The sequence below is a fragment of the Sceloporus occidentalis genome, unplaced genomic scaffold (assembly GCF_023333645.1).
Source record: "Sceloporus occidentalis isolate IW3139 unplaced genomic scaffold, rSceOcc1.0.p SCAF_8, whole genome shotgun sequence".
Taxonomy (NCBI): domain Eukaryota; kingdom Metazoa; phylum Chordata; class Lepidosauria; order Squamata; family Phrynosomatidae; genus Sceloporus; species Sceloporus occidentalis.
Window position 1 is genome coordinate 6070459 of NW_028316988.1, and position 13207 is coordinate 6083665.

Genomic DNA, 13207 nt, shown 5'->3' on the forward strand with positions numbered 1-13207 from the left:
AGAAACCCGCTTCCAAGCCATTTAGGATTTAAAGAAGATAACAAGGCCCTTGAACAGCCCTCACAAGCAAACTGACAGTCAGTGCCAAAACACAGAGCAAGTGGGTTGCATAGTCCTAGCAGTCAAATGTGAGCAGAAGCATACCGTATATACTCAACTACAAGTCGATCTCATGTATAAGTCGAGGGCAGGTTTTGGCACCATAATTGATCCATGGATAAGTTGATTTGGGTTTTCGGGGTCAATTTTTGGTAACTAATAAATATATTTATAAATAATAACACACACACACACACACACACACACACAGACTCACCTGGTTTTTTGAATCGCCATCTCCTTCTCTTTGGCTATATTATCAAGCTGATTGAGGTTCCTGCGTACATTCAGGATGCGAACTCGGTCCGCGTAGCTCATGTTCTTTTTGGTGCTCTGGCTAATGGGCCGTTCCAAGCTTTCCCTTTGGGTTAGAAGAGGGTAAAACAGACTTCGGTTTCATAAATGTGTATTTACATATAAGAGTCACAAAGGCAGAGAGAGCTTCTGGGCCATCTAATCTGGCATTTCACATTGACACAGGCAAAATTCAATAGTCTAGGATTCAGCCTTTTGATCCATAGGATTGAGGCTCTAAAACATTGGAGTTTATCACACGGGAAGAATTTCTCTTAATTTCGAATGAAAAGAAAGTGGGGCCAGAACACATTCATGTGAATTCGCTAGTTCAGTGAATTGATGTGAATTCGAATTGCGTTCGAACTGGCTTCCCATTGCCCAAAAATAGCTTGCCATTGCCCGAAATTGCATGTGGTAGTCTATCGTGCAATAACGTGAAACCCCATAATTGCGTTCGGATTGCCATTGGATTATACTTCCAATTTCCCTTGTCTGATAAACTCCATTGAGTTAAAATAGAATTAAAGAAATTGAAGGAGATTCCTGCTAGAATACTATGCAATAGGAAGGAATATAAATGTTTGGCTGATAAGTTAAAACAGAAAAGGATTCCATTTGAATGGGAAAAGTAGGAAGGAAGGAATTTTGGCTCAAGAATCAAAGATTCTGGATGAATTCAGTGAAGAAAGCAAAACAATGTTTGGTAAAATACAGTCAGCCCTGCTTATCCATGGATTTTTTTTTATCCATGGATTCAAGCAGCCTTAGCTTGAAAATACTTTAAAAACATACAAATCCCCATAGGCAAATCTTGATTTTGCCCTTTTCTTTAAGGGTCACCATTTTACTGTGCCATTATGTGTAATGGGACTTGAGCATCCATGGATTTTGGTATCCATGAGGGGTCTTGGAAGCAAACCCCAGTGGATACCAATGGCCCATTGTATAAACAAAAGAAATCAGAAGGAAGAAGCAGTAGGAGATACATCAGACCACGAACTAGTCATATGAAGAGCATGATGGTGATCTACCAGGTGCATCAGGTGTGGACTTGTCTACTCGTTTGTCTTAAATATGGATTACAAAAGTACCGGCACCGATTCTAGGATTAGGAACCACGCGGCAACCGCACGGTCCCTAACCCTAGCACGGCGCGGCGGCGTAACAATGGCAGCACCCTGTACATGGATGCCTCCATTGTTACGTAAGCGCTGTGTGTCATCCGCACATTGCCACACGGCGCTTACGTCACGAGTGCGCCATTGCGACGCTGGAAAAAGTACCCAGTTTTTCCGGGTCCTTTTCCCTCCACAGCGACAATGCACCATTGGGGAGCTGCGCCGTCCCTGCGGAGGAAACTATGCTGCCAGCAGGCCACCGTTTCTTGGCGGTCTCTCCCAGGCCTATGCACCAAGTGAGGATAATGCTCACTTTGATGGAGATATTGGGTGGGATATTTCATATGAAGATTAGTGTTTGATAGGGGATTGGAAAATTACTTATGCTGCCTAATCCATAGTTACCCCAGCATAAATCACTGCAAATTTATCTGCAAAGAAATCCTGTACCTTATTATTTTTTAATGGGGAAGAGTTTGTCTTCTAACTCTAATAGTAGGTATGGCTTGTGGATGCAACTAAAGAGACTCACCCACTAGACTCCAGTTCTTCTTCCATTCCTTCTGAAGCGTCTTTGCTGCCTGTGTGGACCTCCTCCCTGTAGTCTTCTTCAAACCTGAGTCCTGATGGAACTGAAGGAGACTTTGCCCGTTAAAAGATGTAAAGCTTCAGTACCCCTCCTTGACAAGTCAAGTCAAGATAAGAGGTCACAGAGATGATGCGCTAAAAGCTTTACCACTGTGTATAATTGAGGGAAGGCAGAAATCTTGTCACATAACATACACAAAGACAACTTTACACCCAGGGACTCAAAGCCAATGCTCTCCACCTTCTCCGCAGAGTTGTCAGGAGCGATCAGCCTTAAGTGCTGTACAAACAGACTCTATAACAGCCAAATGAGAATATAGGTTTACAGCCCTCTGATGGGTTGTGGCACACAGTAAAAGGAAAAACGCACTGATGTAAGCACTCTGTCTTAATAAATATGGATTGGAAGAGGCTTCAGAGGTCATCTGTACCAACCCTCATCTTGATCCAGGATCTGAAATGAAAGCAGAAACTGCTGCGTTCCTGACCGAAAGATCATGCAGCATCTGCAGGAACATCTCAGACTCTCCTCCCGTTTCCACTAGCATCCTTTAACAATGACCAAATAAATGTCCGACTGACTAGAGCTTTCCCAATTCCCAGAAGATGCTGAAAGAAAATAAACAGTTGCTCTAGGAATTGGATGATCCCAAAGTTCATTGCTTTAGCAAAGCATCTTTGTTTGGAGGTTAACAAAGGAAACCGGAGACAAATCTCAAGATGTGCAAAAGGTGAGGTTGCTTTATTAATCCAAATGCTCAACGCATGTCAACCATACTTAATGCTTTAGAATCAACATTCAGGTATTTTGGACCATGACTATGGCTGGCTTCTCCTTTCCACCATATAACACACTCCAGGAGAACATGGTCACTATCACCTAAGGATCCCACCACTTGCACCCCATTAACCAGGTCCCATATTTCCCTCCCAGGAAATATGATTAAAATATGATGAAAATGTAACCTTTCCAGCTTTCCATTTCGGGTTCAAGTTCTTCAGGGGTGTCTTCTCCATGGTCCTCTCCCGACAAACACAACTCAGGGATGAGGTTGTCGTCTGAAACATCTGGGGACTCTATATCACTCATCTGGGCACTTTCCTCCATTTCCTCTCCAAGTTCAGCTCAGCTGCAAAAGGAAACAAATAATATTAGAGGGGAAGATATTTTCGACACTGCATCATATAATTTGCACTTTAAAAGCGAGCGGATTTCTTCATATATATATATATATATATATATATATATATATATATATAAAAACAAACAAAACCGTGGCTTTCTTGAAAATCCAGCTTTTCGAAAATGGACATTTTTTGCTTATTGTAAAAAGTGGTCATTTTACCAGCAAAGATATTAGTTTCTCAGAGATTTATAGATAAAGAGAATACAGAATATAGAGAACGTTTCGGTTATAGAAAGAGGTCAATGTAAAGGAAAAGCTAGTTACAATTCAAATAATGCTATAATAGGTTAAATTAGATATTATATATATATATATATTTAATATATATATGAAGGTGACAGATATATATGTTCATTACGGAAAGAGTCGTACGTTACTGAAATGATTAGTATTAATTTCAAGGTTTGTATTTTGAACGTGTTACGTTTTAATTTGTAACTGTTTTAACTCTTAAAATGGTTTAATTGTTTTTTAAAAAACTGATATTGATATTTATTTTATATAATAAATATATAATTATTATATTATATTTTTATATATTTATATCTATATAATATTATATGTGGTACTGGCTGGTTTGAAATTGTATTCTTTTTATATATGTTGTTCGCTGCCTTGAAGAAAGAAAGGAATACTATTAATAAATGTAAACCCATGCTTCTTATTCCTGCTCAAAATGGAGGACATTTTGCGATTTCTCCTGGAGAGAAGGTTGGGATGGAGGACATGTCCTGGAAAAGCATGGCCGCTCTGGGTTTGTCTGTAGAAATAATCCAGTTTGATACTGCTTTAACTGCCACGGTTCAGTGCTATGGAATCCTGGGAGATGTAGTTTTGGGAGACATTTAGTTTTCTCTGTCAGAGAGCTTTGGTGCCACAACAAACTACAATTCCCAGGACTCCACAGCACTGAGCCTGGGCAATTAAAGGGGTCTCAAACTGGGTTATTTCTGCAGTGTGGACGCAACCTATGATTCTTTTAATTCCAGCTCGATGGAATTCTAGGAGCTGTAGTTTTGCCGTGGCACGAGAACAGAGCTACAATTCCCAGGACTCCATAGCACTGAGCCATGGCAATTAAAGCAGTCTCAAACTGGATTATTCCTGCAGTGCAGATGCAACGTATGAATCTTTTAATGACATGGCTCAGTGCTCTGGCATTCTGGGAGCTGTAGTTTTGCTGTGGCACCAGAGCAGGGCTACAATTCCCAGGATTCCATAGCTCTGACCCATGGCAATTAAAGCAACCTCAAACTGGGTTATTCCTGCAGTGCAGATGCAACCTATGATTGTTTTCATGCCATGATGGCTGCAGAGGAGCTACAATTCCCCCCAAACCCCTAGCACTGAGCCAGGGCAGTGAAAGCAGGGTCAAAAGTGGATTATTTCTGCAGTGTGGGTGCAGTCTGGAGAAGCAGGGTTTGGTCATGGAAACCCATTGGGTGCCCTTGGGCAAGTCCCACTCTCTCAGCCTCAGAGGGCAAGGCAAAGCCCCCTTGGGAAGAAAGTGGGCCAAGAAGACCCCAATGGAGGCACCCACCTCCAGCAGCAGCCTTCCTCCATTGGCAAAAGATGCTCCCTCCAGGAAAGTATGTAGTGCCTTGGAGCAGAGGGAGGCCCCGGTCTACTCACCTGTTGGTCCAGCTGCTTCCTCTTCCCAACTGACTGTTTGGGGAAGTTCCAAGGCAACGGAAGGAACCATCTGTTGCCCAAAGCGGGGGGAGAAGGAGAAAGCAGAAGAGAAGAGGAAGGAGGGAGAAAGTGGTACAGTCCAAGGAGACCCAGGGACTCCAGGAGGAAGAGGAGGATAACTATAAAGATAAGGGTGATGGTGATGGCAACTGATAATGATAATGATAATAATAATAACAACTGATGATGATGATGATAATGGAAACTAATAATGATAATGATAATGATAATAATAATAATAATAATAATAATAATAACTACTGATGATGATGATAATGGTAACTGATAATGATAATGATAATAATAATAACAACTGATGATGATAATAATGAAAACTAATAATGATGATAATAATAATAATAATAATAATAATAATAATATTTATTTGTATCCCGCCTCTCCCTCTATTGGACCGAGGTGGGTAACAACAAACATAAGAACAATAAAAACAAACCACAACAAACCACAAGTAAAAGCATAGGAAAACATATCAAATCCAATTCCCTATCTCCCTCCCACCTTAAAATACCATTAAAAATGACATCATTATCATTATAGTTATCATCATCATCATTAGTAGTTATTATAATTAAAGTGGTGATAACGCCGTTTGCATTTTGGTTTTCTCTGCAGCTCTACATAGAAAACGGTTCATGCGCGACCACTTGTCCGTTCCCAAATATCCTTCTGTTGTTGCAAACTTTTAGGACAGTTTTCCTATTAGCTATAGTTCAGCTCATATAAAGAAAAGAAAGCAAGCAAGGTGTTATTTTGGATTTCAGTGTGGGAAGGACAGAGCGGTTCACGCAGCAAGCGTCTCAGATGCCCACCTTTGGATAGATCCGAGGCTGAAAGTACACTATCTGCCATACGTTACCAATCATAAAAATGGAGCCGGGGAGGTTCTTGTCATCAAACATTTTAAAGCTTAACAAGAAATCAATTAGAAGAATTTGCAACCGATCTATCAATACGGGAAAAGAAGTCGAGGACATTGCGCCTCTCCAAAGCGGCGCTGAAGAGGAAACGGTCATGGCGCAGCTTAGTACAAATCTGAAGAGCCTTTAAATCTGTCGCTGGAATTTAAGCGTAGTAGATTTCCCGAGAGCCTTTTTTGATAAAGGGAGAGTGAAGTAGCTATTAAAAAAGATTGCTGGAGGCAAGGGAGGGGAATAATTAAACCAGATGAACCTCTATAAAGATGGTTTTCTGCCTGCTGGGATGCGGAGCGATTGCATGAGGGCCTGCCTTGGGAAAGGAACAAAGCGGAGCATTGGTGCGTCTCTGTTGCCGGCAGAAGGTCCCAGCTTTCAAACCAGAAGATCTTCAAGTAGGACTGGAGGAGAAACTCCAGCCTGAAATCCTGGAGCAACAGGCAACAGATAATTCTGAACTAGATTTGTTTCTGAACTAACTTCACCTGTCCCTGTCCTGCAAGCGGAGAAATGGACCACTTGAGGTGACCTGAATGGAGCCAGCATTGCCACCACCAACCCTTTCATATAGAACCATAGAGTAAGAAGAGACCCCAGGGGCCATCCACTCCAACGCCATTCTGCCATGAAGGAACTCATGATCAAAGCACCCCCAAGAGATGGTCACCAAGACTCCTATCGAAATGCTCTTACCGTCGAAAGGTTCTTCCGAATGTTTAGGTGGGATGTCTTTTCCTGAAGCTTGCATCCATTGTTCCAGATCCTATTCTCTGGAGCAGCACAAAACAAGCTTGGTCCATACTCAATATGACATCCCTTCATATATTTAAACAAGGCTATCGTATCACCTCTTAACCGTCTCTTCTCCAAGCTAAACACCCCCAGCTCCCTAAATACCTTCTCAATGAGAGAGGCCTTGCTCCTGTCTATTGCTGGTTTGCCTGTTTCCACCTTCCTCCTTGTGGACTGCTGCCCCATGGATTTGCTCCCTACAGGACCACCTCCCTGTCCCTTTCCTTGTTGTTGTTGTTAGCTGCACTTGAGTTGGTCATGGCTACTCTGTGGATGAGACATCTCCAAGACCCCTGTCCTCCATTGCTCTGCTTAGATCCTGCAATTCATGCCTGTGACCTCTCTGATTGAGTCCATCCATCTGGAGTGCGGTCTTCCTCTCTTCCGACTAGCCTCTACCTTTCCTAGCATTATTGTCTTTTCTAGTGATATGTGCCTTCTTATTATGTGGCGAAGCATAACAGCCTCAACTTGATCATCTTGGTTTCCAAAGAGATTTCAGGCTTGATCTGTTCAAGAACCAATTTGTTCATCTTTTTAGCTGTCAGTGGTATCCTAAGCACTCTTCTCCAGCGCCACATCTCAAAGGAGTTGATTTTCTTTCAACAAAGCTTAGGGCCAGTCTTTAGAACTGTGCGGTTTAGATCTAAACACGGATTGCTTCTCACACGGACAATTATGCATTGTGTGTTGTAGAGTCGGCAAACCAGACAATCTGTGTATCTACACAGACAATGGAGCAACAAAAAATATTGTATATCCACAAGCATTGTGCACTTTCTCCTTTTCTTTCCTTTCCATTTAACCAGACTGAGCCACAGAGACGCATGGCCAGGTACCGCTAGTTAAGTAATAGAAACCATTCTTTGATACAGGATGCAACGGCTGGTATTAAATATGCATCATCTACAAATGATATTTTTCCCCATCACTTACAATTCACTTGTAACCCTAATCACTTGATTGTGCATCGGTAATGCTTCCAACATGCATAATGTTCACAAATGTTAAATATAACTCCTCTTACCGCCCCAAACTCTTGCACAAGATTTGCAGAAGAGCACTGGCAGCGATTATATGTCAGCTTGCAGCGCTTGGCACTGACCCAGTGTATAAATTCTACAATTGCTGACTTCTGTACACAATTCTCTGTATAGATAATGTGTGAGGAAAGGATTGCTACAAGTGCGCATAATCTCCAAATTGTGTTTTTCGACATCATTTACAATTCAGTGCGCAGCTGTGTTTTATCTCCTAGAAGCACAAGCTATTGAGGTCATTAATAGCGTACCTAATCTATCTCTTTTGTAAAGTACAAATATAAGTGTTCCAAATATATATGTGTGTGTATATATACACATGCACGCACACATGCATGCACACATAATCAAGCTTTTCTTTTCTTTTCAAAGGCCTTCCTCTATTTATTCCCCCATTTAAATGAACCGAGTCGCTCGGATCCTCTTTGGCTCTCAGTATGATCACTCCTTGAACCGTTCCAGTTTCTGGAGACCTTTGAGACAGCGTGATCCTTGCTCCAGAAAGCATGGCAAAGAAGATATCCCTTGCTAATAAAACCCACCTTCGGGGCAAAAAAGAAAGAAGGATCGCATAGCTTTTTATTACATTTTCACTCGTTTCTGCCGGAGACGGGAATTTTTAGCTTATTTGAGTTGCTGTCACCTTGGAAACATGGAAAAGAAGAGGGAAATTATATCTTAAACCACAATACTACACACACACACACACACACACACACACACACACTGCACACTTGGAAACCCATCCACATTTTAGATTTGATTTTTTTTATCAACTGGAGGCTTACGGTGTCTTTGTAATTTTTAAGTACCAACAAATCCCCAACTTTGCACAGCCATCAAACAAAAAGGAACTGTTTGTTGCCATGGAGTTTCCCCAATTTGTTACTGATATTTGGTAACAAACCGTGGAAATCTATTCCAATGCAACCATTTTTCATTTTGTGGCCACAATTAGTGTTGCAAGCATGATTTCCGAAGATGGTGGAGGTGCATGTGGCCCTTAAGGAATCATTTTTTCTACCCCTGAATAAGAGAATTATAGGATCCTGGAGCTGGACAAAGATTGCAAGGGTCATCCATTCCAACTCCAATTCTACCATGAAGGAAGACACCATCAAAGCACTCCCAATGGACAGCCATCCAGCCTCCAAAGAAGGAGATGCCACTCAGAAACAGTGTCTTCCTCTGTCCAACATCTCTTCTCCTGTAGTTTGCATCCATTGCTCTATGTCCTAATATCTGGAGCAGCAGAAAATAAGCTTGCTCCATCCTCCATATGACATCCCTTCAAATATTTAAACATGGCTATCATGTCACCCCTTAACTTTCTCTTCTCCAGGCTAAACATCCCCAGCTCCCTAAGCCGCTCCTCATAAAGCATGGCTGGCCAGCTGTATCAGGAGATCATGGTTTTAACTCCTGTCATTACCAGCTTACCACTGTTGTTACCAAGGACCTTTTCACATAGGGACCTATGTGCTTCCATCCCAAAAACGGTTAAAGCGTTGGCATCCCGGAAAAAGCAAGCCAATTTGCTCATGGTTATCACACACAGAGCACAACAAGAGGTGCAAAGCACATTATTTAGGCAAGATAGTGTGTTGAGCGCAAATTTGGGTTTCAGACGGATGAGGACAAATCGTGTGAAAAGCAGCTGCGGACTTGTCCCTAATGCCCTGGATAACTCTGCATTGGCACCAGTATAACCTTCCAGTTTTTCCCGTGTGAAAAAGTCCTCTAAGCCAGTGGTTCTCAACCTTCCTAACCCTTTTATACAGTTCCTCATGTTGTGGCAACCCCCAGCCATAACATTATTTTCATCTTGGTTCCTAAAACCATCGGAAATATGTGTTTTCCGATGCCCTGTGAAAGGGTCGTCCGACCCCCAAAGGGGTCACAACCCACAGGTTGGGAACCACTGCTCTGTGCAGTTTACAGTCTGTAAGCCAATTGCCCCCAAAAAGCTGGGCACTCATTTTACCAACCTATGAAAGGATGCAAGGCTGAATCAACCTTGGAGCCCTCTGGCATTGAACCCATTGGTCCAGAGCATGTATTCATGTATTTCAATGTCCCTCTGTTGCCCAAGTCTTTATGCCCTACCTGCAGAGTGTCATTTTTTGAAACTGATACATTTCTAGTATGCCAACCTCCTCCGTTGCATTCCCTTTATAACTCTCCTGCGTAATTTAAGTTAGATCTGCAGCGCTGTGTGTGTGTACACACCCACACACATCTGCACAAGGGGAGAAGAGCGGAGAAGAGGATGGGGGAAAGAGACCATCCCAACCCTTCCCACTGTGTTGCAAAGGAGGAGAGAGGTGACAGAAAGAGGGAAAGGGGTTACGAGAAAGAGATTCGATTTAAGTTTCCAGAAGACCCTGCTGGACATGTGGGATCTCATTCAACACAATAATTATAAGGAAGAATACATATTGTTGCAGATGGTGATGATGATGATGATGATGATGATGATGATGATGAGTGGATGTGGAAAGGGGAAGGAGCAGCCCAAAGTGGTATTAAATGTAGCTGATTGAATTACTTTGAATTACTATTAGTTGCCAGTATGGACACATCCCTGCTCTCTCTTTTTTAATCTGAACTCTAAAGGATTAATCCAGACTGTCCTTGCCAAACTAGGGCACTTGAAGCGTATGACCTTCAAGGCAGTGGTCTCACCCAAATATTTCTCTTCCTTCCCTTCAGGACTGGAGAAGAGAGTCCAAGGTCCTGACATTCAAGGTTAAGAGGTGATATGATATCCCTGTTTAAATACTCGAAGGGATGTTCATGTTGAGGAGGGAGCAAGCTTGTTTTCTGCTGCTCCAGAGAATAGGAACCAATGGAACAATGGATGCAAGCTCCAGGAAAAGAGATTCCAGCTCAACATTAGGAGGAACGTCCTGACAGTAAGGGCTGTTTGACAGTGGAACACACTCTTTCCTCGGAGTGTAGTGAAGCCTCCTTCCTTGGAGGTCTTTAAACAGAGGCTGGATGGACATTTGTTGGGAATGCTTTGATTGGGAGTTCCTGCATGGCATAATGGGGCTCGACTGGATGGCCCTTGCAGTCTCTTCCAACTCTATGATTCTATGATTCTAAGGTCAGGCCCCTATTAGAGATAGAGGCTGGCCCTTCTTCTCTCTCAGGCTGGATGGCCATCTGTGGGGGATGCTTTGATTGAGAGTTCCTGCATGGCAGAAGGGGGTTGGACTGTGATTCTACGATGCTCTCAGTGCTCAAGAGCAGCCAGAATTAATCCGACTCCTGGACACACTCACACAGGCAACCCAATCCCCACAATCACTGGCGTTGCATGAGAAGGTATCAGCCCCCGCTGCCTTCTGTATATATGCCAGGGAAGCGTGGTGTAGGACCTTGCCAAGCCTCACTTGGAATCCTGGGCACCACGATTCAAAAGGGAGGTTGAGAAGCTGGAGTGTATTCAAAGGAGGGCGACAAAAATGGTGAAGGGTCTGGAAACCATGACCTATGAGGAAGGACTTAGGGAGCTGGGGATGTTTAGCCTGGAGAAGAGAAGGTTAAGAGGTGATATGATAGCCCTGTTTAAACATTTGAAGGGATGTCATGTAGAGGATGGAGCAAGCTTGTTTCATCTTATTTTAAGCCACTTTGAGTTACAGCTCTGTGGGTAAAGCAAAGTTTAAGCAAAATGAACGAATACAAATAAATGCATTGATCAGATTGTCACGATCTAGAACTGGAGGCAACCTTGGTGCAAACTAGCCTCCGAAGGGTTCTAAGATATCTCTGCTGTGAGAGCATCACGAGCATCTTCAGCCCTGACTATAAAAATAGGAACAAATGTGTGCCGTTATACATTCAGAGTATTCGGGAGATGCTAGCGGGAAAAACAATCTTTCCTTCGGTACCCAGGCAGAGTTCATAGGAGATAAAGAAACTAATTATCAGTACAGTGCATTTGTGTGGGTGGATGGAAGGATGGATGGAAGGATGGAGGGAGGGAGGGAGGGAGGGGGGTGGTTTTATTTATTTATTGCCTTTGGAAACGGCACAAGACAATTAGCTGAGCTCAGCTGACAGATGGCAATGAAGTCACCTGTCGTTCTTTGAAAGTGATCTCCTCGGAAAAACCTGAACAAACACAGGTGCATCTTTAAACATTAAAGAAGACAGAACACAGTTAAACTTGCCTTGGAAATCCTCTAGCATTTTCCTACAGAGAAGGAAGCACTAGTTTCTCTAGGGAGATGCAGCACTTCTGAATGGATGCCCTAGAAACAGATCGGTCCAAATGATGGGCTGCATGCATCCGCACTGCAGGAAAAAATCCGGTTTGGCACCACTTGAACTGCCCTATATTGAGCCAGGGCAGTTAAGGTGGTGTCAACTCTGTGCAGATGCGGTAATGTGTTATATTAATGGGCTTTTTAAAAAACAGAATCATAGAATCATAGGATTATAGAGTTGGAAGAGACTGCAAGGGCCATCCAGTCCAACCCCATTCTGCCATGCAGGAACTCTCAATCAAAGCATCCCTGACAAATGGCCATCCAGTCTCTGTTTAAAGACCTCTAAGGAAGGAGACTCCACTACACTCCAAGGAAGGAGTTTGTTCCCCTGTCGAACAGCCCTTATTCTCAGGATGTTCTTCCTAATGTTGAGCTGGAATCTCTTTTCCTGCAGCTTGCATCCATTGTTCCATTTTCTAGTCTCTGGAGCAGCAGAAAACAAGCTTGCTCCCTCCTCAATATGACATCCCTTCAAGTATTGAAACAGGGCTATTATATCACCTCTTAACTGTCTCTTCTCCAAACTAAACATCTCCAACTCCCTAAGTCATTCCTCATAGGGCTTCATGGTTTCCAGACCCTTCACCATTTTGGTCATCCTCCTTTGGACACATGGCTCCAGTATACTTAAGACCTACTGTGTCTCTCAATAAGAAGCAGTCACAGGAAAGCCAAGGCAGATCAGCCGCATGGGACAGAGCAAATGAAAACGAACCTTCTCCCTTCCCTTATAATATTTTCCTGCTGAAATTTCCACCCCAAAGCTGCTATACAACCCCTTGCGACTTTGGGCTTGAGCTTTGGACTTGAAGTCGGATCTCAGCAGAAACCTGGCAGTGGCGAAAGGACTGCGGATCCCAAATTTGCCTGATGGCAGCTGAGGGAGGTGAAGTCCAAAAAAGTCGCTTTGCCAAGGTCCAAATATTCTTTAGCATTAAGAAAGTGCTTGACATCATAGAATCAGAGAATAATAGAGTTGGAAGAGACCACAAGGACCATCCAGTCCAACCCTCTGCCATGCAGGAAATGTAAATCAAAGCATGTACAGACTGAGTATAAGCAGCATGGTTATCATGCCTTCGTGGGCATCTGTAGACTTGCATCACAATGAAGGGTGTTTGGCTGGGTGCTGGCTGTTTCTTCAATTGCTGTATTTTCAATTGCGTTGTTCAATTGCTT

At 42.9% G+C, this 13207-nt stretch overlaps 1 protein-coding gene across 5 annotated transcripts in view; it reads right to left on the reverse strand.

Moving 5' to 3' along the window:
* CFAP74 (cilia and flagella associated protein 74) overlaps positions 1-4997 on the reverse strand; it is a 56648-nt gene extending 51651 nt beyond the window's left edge. For 4 of the 5 annotated variants that reach the window (XM_089534349.1, XM_089534347.1, XM_089534351.1 and 1 more), the window contains exons 1-4: positions 4922-4997; positions 3069-3232; positions 2047-2146; positions 317-460 (exon numbers count right to left, since the gene is read on the reverse strand). In XM_089534349.1, coding sequence (XP_089390475.1) covers positions 317-460; positions 2047-2146; positions 3069-3210 — 386 coding nt within the window. In that variant the 5' untranslated portion in view covers positions 3211-3232; positions 4922-4997. The other variant, XM_089534348.1, reaches the window with a different exon arrangement.
* Positions 4998-13207: the final 8210 nt, after the last annotated feature.